The sequence below is a fragment of the Chionomys nivalis genome, chromosome 11 (genome assembly GCF_950005125.1).
Source record: "Chionomys nivalis chromosome 11, mChiNiv1.1, whole genome shotgun sequence".
Classification (NCBI taxonomy): domain Eukaryota; kingdom Metazoa; phylum Chordata; class Mammalia; order Rodentia; family Cricetidae; genus Chionomys; species Chionomys nivalis.
Genome location: NC_080096.1, coordinates 62,662,011 through 62,684,223, shown reverse-complemented (window position 1 = coordinate 62,684,223; position 22,213 = coordinate 62,662,011). Strand labels below are relative to the sequence as shown.

General features: G+C 41.8%; 1 protein-coding gene across 4 annotated transcripts in view; it reads right to left on the bottom strand.

Moving 5' to 3' along the window:
- Positions 1–22,213, bottom strand: part of Nfib (nuclear factor I B) — a 213,453-nt gene that overhangs the window by 76,031 nt on the left and 115,209 nt on the right. For all 4 annotated transcript variants that reach the window (XM_057784587.1, XM_057784588.1, XM_057784586.1 and 1 more), the window contains exon 3: positions 13,693–13,746. In XM_057784587.1, the coding sequence (XP_057640570.1) occupies positions 13,693–13,746 (54 nt within the window). The remainder of the gene's footprint in view (positions 1–13,692; positions 13,747–22,213) is intronic.

Below are 22,213 nucleotides of genomic sequence, written 5' to 3'. Positions count from 1 at the left end.
TGAACTCTACATAAAGCATCCTCAACTGGCTATAGTGGCACTATCCACAGGGCAAGCGCAACGCTGCCATTAAGGCCCGTGACTGAGTGCAGTCCATTATCAGAAAACTCATCCCCATGGTAAGGGATAAACACTCCCGTGACCACAACAAGATGCTGACACTCCACTTCACAGCAGAAAGCTGGGTGACTGAACCTCCAATCTAAGCAAAAACAATGATCAAAGCAAACAATAAAGACTAGCAAAATCAACCAGCAAAGTACTCTAAAGAGAGACAGCAAGTCTGCCATTCTTTGTTTCTGAGCTTCCCCCCCTAGCCTCCTCCTATTTTAGTTCTTAAAAATGCAATCTGGAGATAAGCCAACTGTAAAAAGACAAAGACTATAAGACTTCACATATATGAGTTGCATAGAGGAGATAGACTGATAAACAAAACAGAGCAGTTGAGGGGGGATGGGGAGGGACCAGTGGGGAGCTGTTTAAAGAACTGAGGTTAGATCTGCAAAAACAAAGTTCTTGACAACGCTTACATTACAATGTGAAAACATTTTTCACTACTAAATTGGATACTTGAAAACAATTAGGATGGCATACTTTATGTTCTGTATATTTTTGCCATAACTTTAAATACATAACTTGGAATATGTAACCACAATATGATTATGTTCGGAAGTAATCTTCACATTGGTATTTATGCTAGTAACACTGTTTACAACAATTACCGAATGCGACTCTCCTTGCAATCAACCCCATGGCTAATCTTTATATTTGAATATATAGGAATTCAAAATTTTTGAGTTGTCTCTGCTGCTTCCCTGATCTCACCCTCTTTTTCCAAAATTTTGAGTTATTGTTAGTTAGAGTGGGTTTTCAGAGGGAAAAAAATCACAAAGAAAATAAGAGATAATAGTTTTTGATGCCATAATTAAAGAAGAATTCATATCTGTTGCCTCTGAATGCAAAACTTCAATGGAAAAGTTTTCTCTCATAATTTTAAATATCTCCTAACTATCTTCTAGCATTACATGTTAGAAAACAGAAATATGCAGCTAACTTCTTATTCATCTATGATGATCAAAAGATTCTCTGCTTCGGCTTTGAAATATAAATATTTCCACTGAATATATTTAGTTGCTGTTCTCTTTCAATGACTGTGCACTGGATATAGTTAGCTTTTTTGATCCACATATTTAGATCATTTTAGCTGATACAAATTTTCTTCATTTATCATCAGTCCTATTTTACTTCTAAATGCTCTGATTTTTCTACAAAGGTGACACAAATTCGTATGGCGCTTTCTCATCTTTTATCATCAATTACTTAAACTTTTTCCCCCTCTGCTTTTAAGAGCAATTAACTTGAGTTTGCTCTCTGGGTCAATGATTATTTCCACAGGCTGGGGTCTCACTTCTCTGTTATAGATTATAATAGTGTGAAAACAACTTCTTTTACTATTTTTTTTCCATCTTACATGGTCCCATGTTTATTCAAACTGTGTTTTTTGGTTCACTTATCATGCAAATCCTTCCTTCTGTATAAACCGTTTTTTCTTTTCTCCTAGTTCCTTATATTCAAAGGGATAGTTTTATAGATGGTACTAATACATCCTTTCTTTGGTTTTTTTTTTTTTTTTTTCACCAGGGACTTATTAGTGTGGTTGCTTTCATTTAACCGTATCCAGACTTTGGGTTTGGACTTGGTGAAGTATGTGGCTTTCTGTTGGCTGCATAAGTGAAGTCTGTAATCTAGGCTGAGTATTAGGCTGTAGAATGGTCAGAATCAGATATGGAGTTGTGTCTGCTCGCTCGATGACTCCAAAGATTATTACTCAACTTTGTAAAATAGTAACAGTAATGACAATGAAGATGCAATTGAGTGTTCATTACACAACAGGCTTTGTGCCAAGGACTTCAGACTCTTCCTCAGCCCAAACAGCAGCTTTGTTCATCTGTTGCTGTAATTGTGGCCGCTGATGTTGTTGTTGCTGTTGATGATGATGATAAAGGCTTTAAATATGTAAGTTTCTTAGCTGCCCAAAAGCACTAAACTGAAAGATTTAAGATGAAGATTAAATAAAAAATGTGCTAAGTTGGTAAATAATTATTAAGAGAGGTAGTAATATATTAGCAGCAATAGTCATCAAAGTTGACAGAAACAGCTCATGAGACTGTGCCGTAAGGAGTTGCATTTGCTCTCTCCCTTCCCACCACCTAGCGAGTGTAGAGTCTACCAGGTGACTATAGGAACCTGTGGGATGGAGGACTAGTGCAGGGCAGATGGAACTGAGTTTAAGAAGGGTCCTGTCCTGGGAGATCATCTAGTTAGTCTGGAGCAGGGGCATTTGGACGACACACTCAGAAAAGGGGACAAGAGAACTGAAGGTCTTTCATATCTTCCATTTTCCAGCCCTGCTGGTGTTCAGAATTCCATAGTTTTAAACAATACAGAACAACCTCTGTCCCTGGCAGATGACAAGGACACAGGTCTCGCAGACGCAGTGCTGGGAGCTCTCTACTGAAGCCTGCGTGTCTCAGTTACACGATGACGAGATGGGCTTCTGTGAGATCCTTTGCCCTTTGTTCAACACAGCTAGACACATTGCCAACAAGTTATGAGTCTGCATGGAAGTTGTCATAAGTAGTTGCAAAAAGCTGAATCAGAAGTTAAGCCTGAAATGTGGGCTTTCCATCCAATTATTAATGACAAATTTTTTTTTGCTGGATACCTCAAGGATCTGTCTTTAAATTTATCACTGTCACTCAAAATTGTATCTGGTATTTCAGATGTTTTTAAGTATTTATTATTTATAGTTTGACAAACTGCTTCTAAAATGTATAAGAATATAAAAATGATTAAAAGAATAACCTCACAAAACATATTGTAAAAACTTACTTTAAAGTTAAAACAGTCAAGATACTTTGGTATCTGCAAATGAGAGACATAGAATGGCCCATAAGCAAATGTGCACTTATATAAATACTGATAGTTGATAAGGGTGGTTGGACAATACAGTAGAAAACAAAAGACCTTTGCAGCAAATGTGCATAATCAACTAGCTACCTATATGAAAAGCAGGTGAACATCAACCTGGAATTCCCATGCTATACAGTACACCCACATGTAATGAAACTCTGCTCAACAATAAAAAGGGATGTATGCTGCCACATGAGTCAATACCATAGTGACTGTGCTGGATGGCAGAAGCCCTATGAGAACACACGTACGGGGGTTGAAGAGATGGCTCAGCAACTGCAAGCACTGGGGCAGAGACCTGGAGTCCATCCCTAGCACTCACACAGTGGCTCACAGTCACGTGCAACCCCAGTCACACTTCATCTCGTGCCACAAGGAGCCAGGTTTTCATGATGTGCTACTATCTGCAAAACATGAAAATTACCCCCAGAGAATCAGAAACACTCAGAGGAACCTGGAGAGTTTCTGAAGACACCAAACTACAGAACACCGTTTGCTTGTTTGCTTTGCACGCTCTCCAGTGTTATCTCACCAGGATAATCTTTCTTTTGTGATCACAGAAAACCTGGCGAGATTGTGGTACATTCTCTGTGGGTTGGCAAATAAAAGCACAAAAGAGTGATCAACACTTAACAATTCATCTGCCTGGGAGTAAAGACTCTCTGAGCCTAGGTTCTGACACAGTGATTTATTAGTCCCACACTTCCCCATCCGCTCCCTCCTGCACAGTCCTGACTCGGGTGCAGTTCACCTGCAGAGCAAAGGATTGCGACAAACACTTCACAAAAATACCTGCGTTTCCAGACTGAGGTCAGGCACTGAGAATGGAGATCATATTATGTGTTCCAGAATAGACTGCTTAATGTATGTGGCCTGTGCCTCCGCTTCATAAGTCTTGAGCACTGCTAAGTACTACTCTGGCCAGGATCAGATACCTTAGGAAGGAGAGGCTCAATAATCACAAGGTATTGGGAATTCACTAAGAGGAATAGATTTGTCAGTAGAGTGCACTATTAAGCACTCCTATTGTGAAACTGAAGAGCGGAGAGTCTGAAGAAATTCTATCAAGGAGGTTGTGGGGGGTGGGGGGCAAACATGCTAGATACTAACCATGGTGCAAGAACATGAATAAGGGACCTGGAAATTCGGAAGAACTGTTTTGACAACAGCCAAGGATTTAGACTGAACCTAGAGTACAACCTTGGCAGCAAAAGGAGGAAATGAAATAATGCATTTTACAAATTACAGAGGAACATGGGCCTGCAACATAACCATTAGAGGGTTAAGACCCAAGGCGAAACTATCAGCTACTGAGGTCAGGAAGTTATTATAATGACTTAGATGAACTAATTAAAGTGAAAATAGTTGTTAATAAACATACATTACAATTTTAGCACCAATTATCTTTATTTGAAAAGACTTTGCCTTCTTTCTTTGAATTGAGAGTAATGAATGTCTCCAGTGTCTAGAGCTTCTGCATTCAATCATCCATCCATCCATCCATCCATCCATCCATCCATCCATCCATCCATTCCTTGGCCTTCCTCTCCATATGCTTGGTCCTGAACACTCATAGTTACTTTCCACTCTCCATGTGAAAAGTACTGTGTGTGTGAGTATGTGTATGTGTGTGTGTGTGTGTGTGTGGTGGCGGAAGGGTTCTTCTAGATATCACCCAGCACGGCTGAGACTAAAACAGCAGAATGTTGACCCCGTTATTTATTTAGAAAAATACTGCTCTGGCTAGAGAGTAGTTCAATTCAGAAGACGACAACAGTTCAAGACGCCGAATTTTAAAGCGAAAATCCACTGTATTACAAACAATCTGCAAAATAACCAGTGTAAGCAGCAATTTACAAAATATCATGACATCAGGTGTGTGTGTGTGTGTGTGTGTGAATCTGCTTGCACATGTTTGTGCAGGTGTGCGCTCATGAGTCTGAGCACAGGAATAGAGGTCAGAGGTCAGCCTGTGGTGCCTGCCTCTATTGCTCTACGTCATGCATTTTGAGACAAGGTCTTTCATGGAACTTGGCTTGCTGGCCAGGGAGCTCTGGGGATGCCCCTGTCTCCACTCCTCCAGGACCAGGGTTATAGACGCAAGCAAACGCCACCACTCTCTGTTTTTACACGGGTACTAGAGATCCAGTCTTATGTCTTTGTGCTTGCACGTTGGCACTGAACCCAATGACCCACTTCCTCGGCCCTGCATTTGATTTCATTAATGATCAAAAGGTCAAGCCTAAAGGTCAGGTGAGTTTGCTGTCTTCTCACTCCTGCATACTACAGAAGACATGGACATGCCCCCACCCGGGGGGGGGGGGGTGTAACATGAAACAGTCAGTGTACAGAGAGTATGGGAGAATAGCTTTAGCGGAACCAATAATCAAAAGCATTTCAACAAGAAAACAAGAGCCTGGCCCTATTTCTAGTTTATTAAATAAGCATGAGAAAGGACATGGGCTCTGGAAATTCGCTTATATCAAACACCCTCCCCCCCCCAATTCTTAACAACTTTGAAAATCAAAACCTGCTAAATTATGCAAGGTTCATTGGCATTGTTAGATAAAAGGTAGCAAGAATCAATTGCCACACACACAAGTCCTTGTTTTAAATTATTTCATTTGGTGTCGCAAGAAAAAGAAAGAAAAAGAAGACTCTGGTAGACTTGCCTGCTATCTTAAAATGGAATTTTTAAGTCTACTAGAGAATAAGAAATTAAAGCTTGAGTAGTGGTGGGTACTGTGTGATACTGTATTGGGCTCATACCGCTCATACGAGGCCCCTCCCTCTTTCCATGCCAGGGTGCCACAGTGCCCTGTGCAGGCCGTGAGCGCAGGAAGCTGCACTCTACAGATAGCACTGAGTGCAGCCAGCCTAGGGAGCCAGCCCACTCTGGACTAGAGAACTGTCCTCACATTCCAGCTCTGAGGAGGAAAATGATTTGCATTATTAATCCATAGCTGCATCCTGCAAAAGCAGTGCTTGGGAATAAATGGGGGGGTAGGGGAGGGAGACTTAAATTGGGAGGAGATTTTAGACAGGCAGTCTCTGTGAAAGGAATACAAAACACTTGGCAGAAGGAACAATCACTAAAATAGTGCCCAGAGGGGTAGGTCCAGGCAAAACCTAACCACTGGGTACTAAGGACTTTTGCGTGGGAATTCTGACTGTCTGTGGAGAACCAACACATTTAACAATGAGAGAAAATATGTTACAGCAACATCTCTTTAAATTGAACACACTATAATCTATTTCTGTTAAGCCTTCTGGGAAGTTTTTTGGAACTAGGTGCAGTGTAAGTTAAGTGCCTGCGTCAGTATGGTAGTTTTTATTTGGAGTCATGTTACATGGTTACGTAGTTTCAGACACTACAAAACCTTAAAACACTTAAAATTCAAACAAAAAACTTGAAGAACTAAGACTAGTCCCTAAATCAACCTGCCCTTGTGGAAAGACAGTATTATTGTGCCCAAGTGACAAGCCTCTGACACTCTGGAACCATGCACCCCCAATTGAATGCTTTTATAAGTTGCATTCATAACTTATAACTCAGGGTGTAAGTAACTAAGACAGAACTCAAACTAGGGCGACAGACTTGAGAACTTGGTGCTCCAAAGGAGAGTATATAGGTAAGAGAGGGGTCCCTAAGAAAGCCACAACCCAGAGTGACTGGGTGATTCTAATAAAACTAAAATACTTACATGGAAAGCAAGGTACATTTTATAGAAAAGAACATAAATTAATGTTTAAAGTGTTAATCTGAATTACCCATGAGACAACTGGAGGAGCAAGTCCAACATGTTGTTGGAAACAAGGGCCTGAGACATTAGAAGAGGAATCTGCTCTAATGGTATACTACTTTTGGCCAAACGAAAAAATGAACACTGTCTAGAACGCATAGGAGGTACTGAAAATCTGGAGGACCAAGACAACGGAAAAAAGAAGTCATTATAAGAACTTAGGGAAACACCAATTCCTGGACTTCTAACAGGTATTAGTTTCAAAAGGAAGGCGCAAGTTAAAACAGAATACACTCAAATCAACAATAATCCAGAATGTGGGCCACTGTGGTGGCTCACACCCGAAATCCTAGCCCTTGGTGACTGATACAGGAGGGCAGCTACCACTTGGAAGCAGTCTGAACTCCAGGGGTTGAAACGTGTCTTATGGAAAACAAGACAAAGCATAGGGAAACTGGAACAGGATGGAAAGGAGTCACTTGGGCCTAGATCCTGTAAAGTCATGCATTCGAGAGACTCAGTCCATGAGGACAGAGCCCACTTACAGTGCTGATGGCCTTTCAGTCCGGTTAGAAAAAAGAAGAGAGGAGCCTTTGGTAGGGAAAGCTTGTCTAAAGGACAAGATAGAAGTTTCTGGTAAGAATCTATGGAGAAAAAAGAGATGAGAAGGGCTGGAAAGAATATAAACAGACAAATTTTAATGAGAATGGAAAATTGGTGGCTTCGGAAGGTAGGGACACTATGAGGAGACAACCGGAAAAAAACATTTGTTCAGATCTATGCGAAGATCTGAGAGACAATGTTTGCTAGGGGAAAGGTTGCCCAATCCCCTAACAGAGACTGACTTATTCTTCTGACAGTATTAAGAGCTACAGTTGGTGTTACTGTCTTTCTACACCAAGAGACAAGCAACAGACTCACCATCTAAAAACTCCAGTCCTATTCCACTATGAACCTGAAAACATCAGTTTCTTTTGCCTCCGCTTTAAAACCTATCCTAGGCTACTCTCTTATTCCGCTTCCCTTCTTTTGTCCTGTGTCTTTCATCTGCTTTCTAGATCCAAAAAAGTACAATACAAAAAACATATTTGACCCCACATCAAACAGTTCTTCCTATGGGAAGGTTTCCCGACCAATCAAGCTGGAGAAAAAAATATATAATAAAAACAAAACAAAATTAAACTAAAAACTAAACTCATTTTTAGGAAACACCTGCAAGTATCCATGTGTTCCACCTTTTCCTTGCAAACGGTGTGGAGACAGCCGAGTTAGTGAGAAGCTGGCTGACCTGCTCGGTCTCCTCGTGACCTCATGATGGTTGCCAAAGACAGACCTCGATTCAGGAGGGAAATGTCACTCCCCTTACCTGATGCTCCTCCCACTTTTCACACCCCCGCAAGTCAGAATCAGTATTCCACAACCTTGAACTGAAACACTTCAGGTGAAGCCCTAAGAAAAATTTCATTCCTGGCATAAATAAAATATTGTATATACTCGTAGTCAAGACTTGGAAGAGGTGGGGATTAAGTACAGTTCACATTTTACAACATCTAGTCTAGCGTCATGTACAAAGTAGACACTCAATAAGTAACTGCCAGGTGAAAATTTTACTTATGGCCTGCTCAGAAATTCCTGAATTTGTTAATGATACTCAGTGTGGTATGATGGATATTTCCAAACTCCCAAAAGGAAATGCCTGCTTCTGCTCCTCATTTTGAGCTCAATCAAATCTAGAACTTCATTACCTAGAATGTATTATTCACTCTTGAACTTGCTAGCCGGTGGTAACTGACATTATTTGTGCCTGATGAAGCTGGTCATCGAGGTGGGCAAAGAAACAAGGAAAGCTCCTTCTCTAGGGATCTCATGGGATAGCCCTAAATTACCTTTCTTTTAGCGAATTAGCTATTTCAAGCGATCAGGCCAGCTTCATGGTAAAGGCTGGCTTGGTGCCAGCTGCTATGCAGACCAACTTTGATGAGGAGGTTACACATAAGAACCCGGAATGCAGTCTGTAAAACTTAGGAGGTGAGGGCTAGGCACCCTTCTGGCTTTTGCAGAACAATTTGCGGGGAAATGCTTCCCTCATGTGCTCCCCCTTTTGTCTCAATCCTGGCCCAACTTTGAACATTTAAAGACTTCGTTGAGCAATGTCTCCACACGAGTAAGATGAGAAAGGAGAATGTTTCTGAAGCTAATTTACCAAGAAAAAGAAACCCTTTGAGTTTTTGACTGACACATATCTAATTCTTAAATTACTTAGAAGCTTTACCAACTTGTCAGGTTTTAACTACTGTAAACTGTTCATTCCGGGACATTCCTACGGACGTAGTCTGCTGTGAGGAGAAAGCTTGCTGATAGTTCGCTGTGTATTCTCTATACCGCAATTTACTCATCGGTATTATCAAGCAATATATCTTCAACCTATTAAAAAATATTGACAGACAAAAATAAAAGAAGATATAAAAAAGAGTGAGTACGAGATTTTAAAGGGTAGGCTATAATTTTAAACGCCAAAGGAAGTTTCCTTTTTCTTGGACTGTGAGAACCTGAAAACATTTGTCTGTTCACGAAAATAGAAAAGAAAAATAGTGTTATGTATACTCTCGAATCTAAAATTTAAAAACATAAAGTGGAAGGTTAGGCAAACATGGGCCCCAGTGATGCCAGCAGGTACCAAGTACCACTACAGATGCTGGGCCATCTTCTCGGTCAGTACTAGCTGATTTTTATTAGTTTTGTGGCACCCCCTGTGTTGGCTTCCATTGTGGGATCTACCAAATATGTTTGGAGAATGAGCAACTAGAAATGTGTATGACCTGTGCAACTTCTTAATGGAAGGCAGACATTGCTGTAGGTGACAGAGATTCTTCACACAATTTAATTATTTACTCAAGTCTGTCCTTACTACAGAGAAGGGACTCAAGGAGGCTGAGTTAAGGTCACACAATGCACAGCTCCCAGGTTCATATAATGCCAAACCACATGCAAATGTCAACACACACACCAAAGTACACACTCCTGAAAAAAGAAAGTTGGAAATTAAACTGTATACCCATTCATTCTAAACAAGAAAATTCTGGCTAATGATATTTGAAGTACTTCAAAAAATTACATCAGAAAATTTACAGGACTTGCTCCGGGATCCAACATTTCTTAACTGCTCTACCAGCCAAGAGAACTTCCCACAAAACTACAGCCTTCCTAAACTCTAAACTGGTGGGTCATCTTGGAGCTGACCAATTTCAACTTCCAGATTGCTGTTTTCTCTTGATAGCACTCCATTCCAGCAGTAAGCAGCTGATTCAGCTCAAGAAATCTAAACGGTCACAGCCCAAGGAATACAGATATGAAATAACAGCAAATCCAGGCTAAACCCAAAAGACTACTTATCCAATGATGCATTTCCTACAAGTAGTGGTGGTGTTTGGAAACACAATCAGATCTCAGTCCAAGTCCCTCAGCCCGTTACTTCTAACCCACCAGAGCCACTTATATGACTAGGAAAAGACATCTGAACTACTACAAACAAGTGAGGATAAATAAACAATCTCAGACTCGGACACAAGCAAGAGAAAGAGACATCATTAAGACAATGAAATGGCCCGCTGTTTTCAATGAGCGCCACTGCACATTGCTGTCAGGTACCTTCTGATTGTATAGCACCTTGGCTGTGAAAAAAAAAACACGCAACTAATCATCGCAGCTTAAAAATAAGAATCAGAACAAAACCTTAAGTTACAAGCAAGTGGAGGAACTTCCGTAAAGACTATTTGAAGGCTTTTATAAATTACCAGTACCAAGAAATTATTTACTTTGCAAATGACAAATATTAAATATCCTTTATCCCAAAATGTGTTTTTGTATGCCTGTGCTGAAACGCTAATTCCAAATGAAAGCATGAGGTCCAAAATAAAGACCCATTTATCTGTCAAGGTCCACAGTCCAGTGTTTAAGGGCATCCAGGTAGCAAGAGGGAGGCGGGAGGGTGGAGAGTAAAGTATAATGAGACATGCGAAAATGAAATAATTAAATCAATTAGTTGCATATTAACTTTTTAAAAATTAAGTCGCTAGAAATACTATATATCATTTAAAGAGATGTTCACAATCAGTAAAGAAGTAGTGCTTCCGTCAGAGCCAGGAGGGGTGGGGCAGTTTGAAGACAGATGCACGGGTGTGCTGGGTGGGAGACCACCTTTGGGTCAACGGTCAAGAACAGACTCCCTGAGTTACTCTGCTCCTGAAGGCTGGGATTTTTGCCACCTCTTCCCAAGCTGTTGGGAAGCACACACTGTAGCAGACAGGGCAATCCCCATGAGTTCTACATCTCTTGGCAAAAACCCTTAACACTGAAAGGTGTGCCGCATCTCGTGGAAGCAAGCAGGAGCTCAGTGTCTGGAATGTTCCCATAAACAAACTGTGGTTCCTAAGATACTCAATCAGGATGAAGACAGCATGCTAGAATAAAAGTCTCCTGAGCTCCCAATACCTGGATTTCTGAATCAGTTTATTCCAACTGACTCTAAGACAAGAACAGGTCTCTTATACTTAAAATATAAAAATATTATCTACTTTCAAAAGCTTGGTTTATTTCAAAATATTGTAGAATGTATTTTTACTTTTATCAAAAAATTTTAATACTTTAAGAGAGGCTGTCTCAAAATAACACAAAAATTCCTTAATTAGCTCTACAATAATATCCAAAACATGATGTTAAGTGACGGGTGTTCCTGAGTGGTCGATGAAAATGCAATTTTCATTGAAATGAATTTAACTCTAACGTCTTAATTTTTTGACATATATCAAGAAAACATGTCCCCCAAAGAATCTTGAAAGTTGGGGAAACTGATGTGCCCTAGTTGATTTCTGTTTGCTTTCTTTATAAAAACAGAAAAAGTAAGAGATTCTACATGGTATGGAGCAGTTTAACTAGCCTTCCAGGCAAATACTGAAAACCCAACCTGGCCATTGCATGAGCACAAGAAGGTCATCTGCCCAGCTCTGCCCAGCTCTGCCCAGCACCAGCAGACAGCATCTCCTGAGCCTCTGCACTTGCTCAGGAATGCACTTCACAGGGGCTACTTCAGCCATTCCTCTCGAGCTGCCCTTCAGCCTTTCGTTTAGTCTGGCTTTTAAGACTTACTGACCCTTTTCTCCTCAAGGTGCTTCCCTACCTTTTATTTATTTATTTGTAAAATGTATAGAGGCTTTTAAAAGCTTATTTTTAATTTAAATACTTTATGCTTTGCTCTCGGTTTGCTGCATTAGCGAATTCATCAAGGAAAATCAATTCAGCATAAATTTAAGATATGAATTGTATTAGTACTTTTCATCATTGGCATATATAATACATATTGAATTAATACTTTCCCCTTTGGAGTATATAATATGTATTAAATTGGGGTTTTCATCACAGATTATATAATATTTTGCCAAATAATATAATTTTAGCAGACTATTCTATACAGAATAGCTTAATATGTATGTAGAAAAATATACATGTTTCCAAAACAAAATTAAATAATTTTTTTATATTTTGATTGCTACATTCCTCTAATAATTTAGGAGAAAATTAATCTAATTTTCTAATTTGTAATTTCTTAAAGTACAGCAACTTCTTATTAGCCAGGCACTAAAACTTTACAGTAATTGGAAATAGGAGAAATTGATCTGGGCAGTGGCATTTAATCTCAGCACTCCAGAGGCAGAGGCAGGAGGATCTCTGTGAGTTCGAGGCCAACCTGGTCTACAAAGCTAGTTCTAGGACAGGCTCCAAAGCTACAGAGAAACCCTGTCTTGAAAAAAACAAAAATAGAGAGAGAGAAAGAGAGAGGGAGAGAGGGAAGGAGGGAGGGAGGGAGGGGGAGGGAGGGAGAGAGAGAGAGAGAGAGAGAGAGAGAGAGAGAGAGAGAGAGGAAGAAAAATAAAAAGGGAAGGGAGGGAAAGGAAAAGGAAGGGAGGGAAAGGAAAAGGAAAGGGAAGGGAAGAGAAGGAAAGGAAAGGAAAGGAAAGGAAAGGAAAGGAAAGGAAAGGAAAGGAAAGGAAAGGAAAGGAAAGGAAAGGAAAGGAAAGGAAAGGAAAGGAAAGGAAAGGAACTAGGAGAAATCTCAGATTCTGACATTCTGCACTATGTGGTCTGTTCCGGTGAAATGGCAGGTGAGCATTTGGGAGAGACAGAGGGCAAGTGTGACTCTTTGGGGTTGATTGTGTTTTGCTTTTGTTTTTGTTAAGAATATGTTTAGATCACCCGTTTAACAAAAATCACAGATACAATTAAAATTCTTATGATGATGGAAATTTTCAATTCTTTATTATATTAATTTCATACTCTTTTCTCATGAGAAGGAAAAATACTGCTCTAAATCAAAAGCAAAATGCCGTCTGTTCAAAATGTGGAGAACAAAACCCCAAGGACAGCCAAAAGGCATGCGCCCATTCTCAGGTCTGGCTCAATCCATTTCCATCTAAAAGTAAAGAAGGCCAGACACAGCTTACACTGAAGACGGCAAAAAACCCATCTTGCCAAACCCCTTTATAGAAATGCAACCTCTCGCCAGCGCCTTTCCTAAAACAGAGCGCTCTGCCTGTAAGAGGACAGAAATTGTTACCAGGCTTTTGCTTTGTTTTGGTTTGGGATTTTGTTTTGCTTTTTGTTTGTTTGTTTGTTTTGTTTTGTCCACTAAAAAAATGATTAAAAAGGTTTTAACTTTTCAAATGCCTAAAGGACTACAACTAAACGTGTCAGAATCAGCTTTTAAAGATACCAGAAAAGTGAAACCCTCTGCTTGTGCTCAGGTGAAAACACGGCCGCCCCAATTCCCATTGCAGAGGCCCATATGCAATCACATCTTGTCCCAATCCCACTGCCTGCCAGAAGAAAACAGGCAGCTGACCAATTATGGGTGTTGATCTATACAGGGCCTCTTTGTTCTCCAACAATGTCAGGGTGCACACGTCCGGGGACACATATTTACCTGGAGGATTCTTGGCAGGATCATTGTGGCTTGGACTTCCTGATTGTCCAGAATCTGTAAAGAAATCACAGAATATGTTTTCTTTTTAATTTGTTTTGAAAGAATTTCACAATACTGAGAAGGACTTTAAAAAAAAATTTAAGGTACAACAATGAGGTGAAGTGTTTAAATAAAGCATACTTTCCCAAGCTTTTCATAACAACATTTTATTCATCAAGCTAGATAGAAGCCTATACACATTTCTTCGTCAAAGGGAACAATTACTCATCTATAATGGGCTGGGGTGGAGAAAGGCTTTCCTGAAATGAGAGGTCTGGCTGCAAAGCCACTGAAACCATCTGAAGGTTAGGCAAATATCAAGGCCGGATAGTAGGAATCTGAAATAAAGCAGATACTGTCCCTTAAAAGACACGATCTAAATATAATTAAGAACACTGTTAAAAACCTGAAAAATCTGCTTTTCTTCAGAGAGTAAAAATACGCAAAACAAGAGGCTTCTCTTCCAAGGCTTTCTCACGACCGTTCACGTCTCCTCTCCAGTAATCCCCCCAACCTACTGGATCCCGGCCCAGTTCTGTCTGCATCCCATAATAGCAATCGATTTGCAAACACCAGGAAAAGCATAAATTACTAGGTGGAAAACCGACATGGCTTTGTGGAGAGCAAATTGTTGGATCAATTTAATCTCCATCTGCGAGATACAGACAGATTCCTAGATAAGGAGGAAGTGGCCGCCACACTCCTTCGGATCATGCAGTCCATGCCATTCCTCACCAACCCCACAGAATGGGCTCAGAGGACTGGCATCGTCCGCCAGGATGCCTGTCCCCACTAATCCACACTGCTGTATTTGGCTCGCTCCTCTGCCTCCCTGGACAATCCACATTTATCTGCGTCATCTGCCCTGGGTTCTTACACACTTACTGGTGGGAGTTGCTTTGAAATCTTCACTGGTTCCAGTGCTCGGGTTTTGTCTCCACAGCCCACTGCACCGGGAAGAAAGGGGCATATAGCCTGTCTACCTCTTTGTCTTCCCGGGGCTGTTCATGGAGTAAACATGCTAGGCGTGCAGGGTATGCCAGAGGGATGGATGGCTCAAATTCAGCAGCCTTCTCTGCTTGCCTTCAAAAAGGCAATTTCGGGCACAATAGTGAATTTTACCAAAACATGGTATGGGCAATGTCACCACTGCCATAAACCCACGAATCTCTTCCTCAAAACTTCCTTACACTTGAGGCAGAGAAGGGACTGAATTAAGCATTAAATCGAACTGCTTTTGTTTTTATGAAGGTTATTTGCTTATGTCAGGTCAGTGGTTAACATACTGCTATTGTTCTTCAACTCTTGAGCATAGGGAAACCCTGTTAGTGTATTCCTGTAGGAAACCCGGTTATTTATCCCTGCCCTTTGCCTCCCGCTTGCTGGGTCAGGGTTAACGGTGAAGAATGTAATCTCTCCATTTCCTTGACTTTTGTTCTTTACTCTAGGGTATATTTCACAAAATCTTAGGTGTCTCTTCACCTTGCTCCTGACTTTCCAAAATGGAGGGAAAGAAACTGGAAAATGACCTGACTGCTCTGGAGCATGTCCCCTGCAGCCAGAGGCCAGGACTCCTCTCCAGAACCCTGCTCTGCAGCTGAGGCAAGGCTGGGTGATCTATAACTTAAGGGAAGGGTCTTTTTCTTTGTTCCTTTAAAAAGAATGCAGTCCCCACCACTTTGGAAGCCTAGAGTGTAACAGCGCCAGTACAATGTTAAATGGCTTCATTCTGTTACAGCCTCTGCTGCCTCTGCTCTGGCTTCCTCTGCTGTCGAGTTCTTAGGCTGCCTTACCCTTACTTTTCAAGAACGTCCAGCCTGTTGGGATTCCTATGTACTGGGTCAGGGTCATGGACCAGACCCTCCACAGTTTTTCTCTTTCCTCCCTAGAGCTACTACTTCGCATGTATACAATTCTAGGATAAGCGCATCTAGAATCAGCAATCCAGAAGGCTGCAAGGATCATGAGCAGGTAAAGGCACAGCAGCCCCACTCCAGGAGCCGTGGGCTTTAAACCTGAGCCTTATGTTAGGCTGCACCAGTGACTGCAAGACGGCCCCCATGTCCTCCTTCACCTCTGCTGCTAAACCTGTGTCGTGTCTCTCCTGAGAACCAGCTAGCCATAGAGCAGCCCTTACTTTCACCATGTCCCACAACCCACTGGGGCAGCCTTTCTCACTCTGCTCCTCCAGGTCTTATCTGTGTTAAAGGTTACACTCTCTTCTACTTTGCGACAACTGCAGACCAATGTCTTCAGAACACAAACAAACAAAACAAAAGAACAACAACAAAAACTATTCACTAAAAACAAACACGCATTCACTAAGAACACTGTAAGAGTTTGGGAGAAAGCTAAATAACCTTGCCACAGGCTTGCTGTCTATAATGACCTGGTGTTTACAGGCCCCCACTCCCCAGTAGCAGGTTATCCTTCATACTGCAAAACCTCTACCTTCTCGTAAAGCAAAAGAGCAAATACTGTGCTCCCAAAACACAGAAAAGGGCTGCCGAGAGGGCAGGTGACACACTGACTTCTCATGCTATGAATTCTAACACTGCAATCTACTCAGATGTCACCTTAGATCAGTCACTTAATTCCAAGTGCTGGAGAAGGAAATAACCAGGGAGCCATAGTTGGCAGAGAACCCAAGAATGAACTGTTATTGTGGCTGACTTCAGAGAAGGAATTTTTCAGACCACATCTAAAAGCCCCGCAAATCACCACCCAGGTCAAATTACTCAGACTCCAAGGTTTCATTAACCACTTCCATCACTCTGTTCAAATCTCTTCTCTGCGATGTGTGTGTTTAGGGAGGGGAGCATTATACTGAATACTGGCTCTGTACCCTCTAATGTGGTCCTGTACAAAACTCAGCTTTTAGAATCTTACACCTTCGTCATGAAAACGGCAATAATACAATCTACCTTGGAATCTCTGCAAGGAGATCAAGCATTGAGTCCTGGATCAAGTACATCCTACACCATCAGTTCACAAGAGATATTATTAACAACATAAACACATTAAAATGCTTACGATTTTTAATGGACTGACTCTCAGGAAGGAAGAGAGAAAAGGAAGAAGCTAAATTGGGTCCATAATGGTGCAGTACCTAGGAATATCTATGCTGGGTCTGTGAACCCAACCCCAGAGTCTATCATGTCATAATGTCATGTCAATGCCTTAGTCCCAGGCCCCTGCTGCAGAAGGTGAAGCAACCCTGCCCTGAGCTCTCCAGAGATACGAAGCTCAAAATGGAGAGACAAGCAGCTGACGCAATCACCTTCCTGGAGGCTGAAGCCTTTAAGGGGCGAGGCTGGCAGGAATAGGTTTAGGAGCCGCCCAGCACACTGTTTGGAATCCAGGAAAATTTTGACACCATAAAGGCGAAAGTGGGCAAACCGAGGAGGTACCTGCCTTCTCCCCACCTTTTGTTTACCAGTTCTTCACCTGGATCTCTATTGTTCACGTTTCTTCTCCTTTGGGTTCGACTCCACAGAATTGAGTTGTATTACTTTCAAAGCCAAAACTGGCTTTGTATTGCTTCCTTCTGAAAATCTCTAGGATTCTTCAAGATGGACCTCACACTGCAGCTGCAAGAACTCTCCTGCCTCAGCCTCCCTGGTGACCGGGGACACAAGCGTGAACATCCCACCGCACTCTCTCGACTCACGAGTATGGATTTAAACATTTAGTCAGTCTTTGTGAAGAAGAAAACGGAGTGATGAAATCTCTAAACTGTGATTTTTCCCATGGCCGCTACTAACCACTGGGTTAAGGACAGGCACTCCTGCATGGCCTCCACAGCCGTGACCCAGTGTCTTTACTCCTCTTCGGGAGGCAGCCCATCTAGTCCCTCTTCCAACCCGACTTCACGGATGGAGTAAGACCCGAGAACGCTGCTCTTCAGGGCCTGTGCAAATGACTACCTGTGTGCGCCCTGTTCAGACACCCTCCTTTCTTACTGTGTGATGCAACCTTGGAATCACACACAGCCAAGTAACCCTGCAGCAGATTAAATGTTCTGGGAACCTGACCTGACCTTCCCCTCACTGCCATTTTTCAGCACATCCCAAGTCACTTTTAGAATTCAGAAAATTCGAGACAAAAGCATGTTTTTGATACCTGTTGGAATACATTGTTACTCTCAGCTGAGTCTTCTTCACTTCCGGGTGTGCTAAAGAGAGGTGGTTCTGAGTCAAATTACTGTCCATCCTCCTCACTAAATAACAAAACTGCTTTTTTTTAAAAGATAATCTGGTGAAAGTTCAATAAAAGTTTGTATAGATGGTGATAGTAAAGAATAGCCTGTGAAATGGTTGTCACCAAGCAGTAACTTGCTGACATGACTGACTGCTACACTCTGAGGTAAGTTAGTGGGAAGATCAGAACTGAGTTGCTAAGGATCATAATGATTAAATGGCAATCAGTAAGGATCCTGGCGCCTTCCTATCAGAAGATCACAGGGTTTGGCACACAGTCAGACTTTATATACTTTTATTTGGTTTATAATGATCTACAAATATTCATCCATTTATCCATTTATTTAGTGTTGTGCACATGACCTCAAATTACATGATACACATGTGGAGGTCAGAGGATATCTTTTGTAGAGTCAGGTTTTCTCCTTTCACTTCTTATACAAGTTCCAGAGATTGAACTCAGCTCACCAGGTATTTTTATTCACTGAACCATCTTGCTGATCCTAAATACTAAACTTGTTTTCTTTTTTTTTTCTTTTTTCTTTAAATACTATATATTATTTTTTTTCTTGAAGCTCGGAAGTGACCCAGTGTGCTAGGAATGCACAAATTAAAACCTTGGAGATGGAGGAACGGGAAAAGGCAGATGGGGACCATCAGGTCACAGTTACAGAAGGAATGGCAGGGCTCCTGGAGGGATGGTGACAGACCACTTAAAAAGCAGAAGGAAGAGCTGTGCACGTTTCTACCATAAATAAATGCAAACCAGGAAAGGGGCATGTCAAAACTGATTCAAATGTTACAAAATGAATGCATGTGGAAACATAGTCACGATATACCCCCACAAATATGCAAAACTTTTACATTTGTATATATTTGTTTCAACATTAATTTCAACTAAAACGCTAATACATCAATGAGAATCGCCTCCATATCCTAGCTTACACCGTCTGGTGGAAGCCTCCTTATTTCACCAGGCGCCAGCCAGGCCAGCATCCTGAACCCCAGACTGGTGACTAGCCCAGTGATTATCAGAGCTTCATGGAGCAACTGGTGGGAACAGATGCAGAGACCCACTGGGCCAAGTGAAATGAGGGAGAAAGGGGCTGTAGGAACCAGAGGGGTCAAGGACAACACAAGAAAACCACAGAATCAGCTAACCTGGGCTCATAGGAGCTCACTGAGTCTGAACGAACTAGCTGGGAGCCTTCATGGTACTGATTAGGCCCTTTGTATATATGTGTTAGTTGTGTAGCTTGGTCCTCTTGTGGGACTCCTAACAGTGGGAACAGGGCCTATTTCTGATTCTTTTGTCGGGTTTTGGGACCCTGTTTCTCATACTGGGCTGCCTTGCCCAGCTTTAGTACAAGAGGAGGTACTTAGTCTTACTGCAACTTGATATGCATGTTTTGATAATATTCATGGGAGGCCTGCCCTTTTCTGAAGAGAAATGGTTGAGCAGAGTGGATGGGTGGGGAGAGCAGAGGGGAGGTTAGCAGAGGAACTAGGAAAGGAAGGAGGAAAAACTGCAGTCAGGACATAAAATAATTTTTTAAAAAAATGTGATTTTTCCCATGGAAGGGGACCAAAGTCACATCATAAAAGTCATAGATGAAGGTGACCCTTGAAATAGTATAATAAAGGGCCTGATCTACCAGTGTACATACAGGACATGTTTTATTCTGCTTGCAAATGATCCATGCAAAACTCAAAACTGATTATGCTAAAACCTCTGCAGTCCACATAGCCACAAAATAACTCCAAAGGCCTTAATAAACACCAAGGCACCTTGACTTGACCTCTGCCAACATCTGGCTGTGTACTTACGTTCATGCCCACCTACATTTGATGTGTGAGCCTTGGCCTATGAGGGCCCCCCTTTGCTCATTGTGAGATCTGCATGACCCGTCCTCCTTTCGGGGTGTCTACCAATGTCTGCTCTATTCATTACCTTATATCTCAACGTTTGCACAAACACCCGAAATGCTTCGTTAAATCCAATGCACAGAGAACAGCTGATGCATGAAGGACAGAGGGGCACAGCATGCCATGCCATGCAGACAGAGGATCACCCGAGCAGGAGGGAAGGGGAACAGAGGAGCTGTTCCCACAACTCAGGTCCAGGCTAATGTAGGGCTTTCCCACTTCTAGATCGGACATTTGGTGATAGGAGCAAAGAGGGGGTTCACATGAACACTTTCAACAGGAACTAATTATTGGTCCACACCAACAAAGGGAAGATCAGTTTAGTCAGTGTAGTCGGGGTCAGGAAGCAAGAAGGGGGTGAAGGGATGCCCAGACCTGCAGCCTCTAAAGGCCTTCTATTCCAAGCAATCTCCTAGGACCTCATTTTATTCTCAGACTTAAGCATCAGAAAATGAACTGTCCTTGGGTGTGGTGTTATGTGTTTGTAAATCCCCTAAACTCGATGGAGATAAGACACACAACCTATCTGCACCACAGAACAAGTTCAAGGCTATCCTGGGATGTAAACCCCGAGACCCACGGATACACATGCCACCAAACACTCATACACATAAAATACATATAAATAAATATGTTTTAAAAATTAAACAGAATGAGAAAGAAGAAGCCAGGGACTGAATTTGAGAACGACAACTTCAATTTATGGTCCTTTTGGCACAAAGAAGTGACTGAGTGGGGTAAATTATAGTCACTCTTCCGGCTCTAAAATTATATGATTCTATAACAATATAGCTTTTATATTGAGGGATATCAGAAGAGCAAATGAAACCCAAACTTTAACCTATCAACCTACAGATAGCCTCCTGCTAGAACTAAAATTAGTCATCGCTTGATAAAGGTCCCTTTGTCAGAGTCCTTTGCCTTAGGCAGGTGAAAAAGAAAAAACCCAGTTCACTGTCAACTAAAGAGTAGCAGGGACTTCTTAGGGGCTGAGAACAGTTCCCTTCTCCTTAGAGTATCCTAGATTATCAATACACCAACATCGCATGCTTTCACAAATTAAACATACAGCATGACAAAAGGCAACATTAGAAGAAAAAAAACTGAAGATGTGAAAAGAGAAGAAACATCAAGAAAGGATGTTACATACAAAGCCGTAAGGAGCTAACACCATGCCTGCTTTTCAGGAACAGTCCTCAGAAGACACCCCTGCCCATCTTTCCCCACACCCCAGCTCTGAGATGACCCCAGAAGACACACACCCAGGCTGACAGTAAGCTGGCTTCACATAACTGCATTCTCCACTACATAGCATGAGCCAGGAATCTTCTGCCCTTCAGGACAGTTAAAACGCTATTCAGTTTTAATGGGGGAGGGGGCTGCTTTGTTAATAGAGGTGGCATAATACTCTAGCTTTATGATATATTCCCTCCCGTTAGGTATTTAATAAAATAATGCAAAGATACATGGACAAATGAGTGCTTTCCTGCTTTTAAAAAGCTCACGAATACAGAGTTGGGGTGGAATCTTTCTCTCTCCTGCTCCCCTTTCAGGTCTTCCTTTAGGCTTCAGTCTCTACCTCCTTCCCCACAACGACCCCCACCCCGACCCCAGCTCCTCCCAAAGATACATTCTATTTGCCTTTCCATTAATTCTGTTATTCGACTTTCTTATACAGAGCTACTTTTTTGCTTACAAGGGAGATTAGGCTCAAAGCCTCACATCCCAAGGATTAGAGGGATTTGTTTGAGCCCTAGACTAAAATTTGTCCACATGGAATTAGCCAAAATCTCAGAGTGCTGAAACTTGAGGCAGAAACATGACAGGAACATTGGAGAACAAAATAGGCATGGCCACCACGGAAGCCAGGCACACGGACAGGGCTGTAGCACAGCGTGGCCAGCACAAGACTCCAAGGTGAAGGCCAGGGCATTTGAACTCAACCCTACACTGTGATCAAGTCCAGTGTTGTCTGCTGGTGCAGAGAGAGACTTGAGTAAGCCAAGGATCACCTGGGCTTCTGCCTTCAAGGCCTTAAATGTACAGAATGCAAAGACGCCATTCGGGTCATTGTCAAGATTGCTAACTTTCTACAGTATGCTTTCAATTAAGTAAATAAAATGTGGTAATTAAATCAAGATTGCATAATATGTTTTTGATTTGTAATCTCATTTAAATTAATTAACTGACTCAATCCTTGTTTAGTTTTTAAACTGGCCTAGTTATGGAAAGAGTCCCCGGGAGCAAATCCAGTTTTCTATCTCTAAAAACAAGGCAGAGCAATCTGGTGTACTTAAGAATCGAGTTGAACGCACCAGCATAATGTAAACACAGAGGCAGAGTGTGAGTGTGGAGAA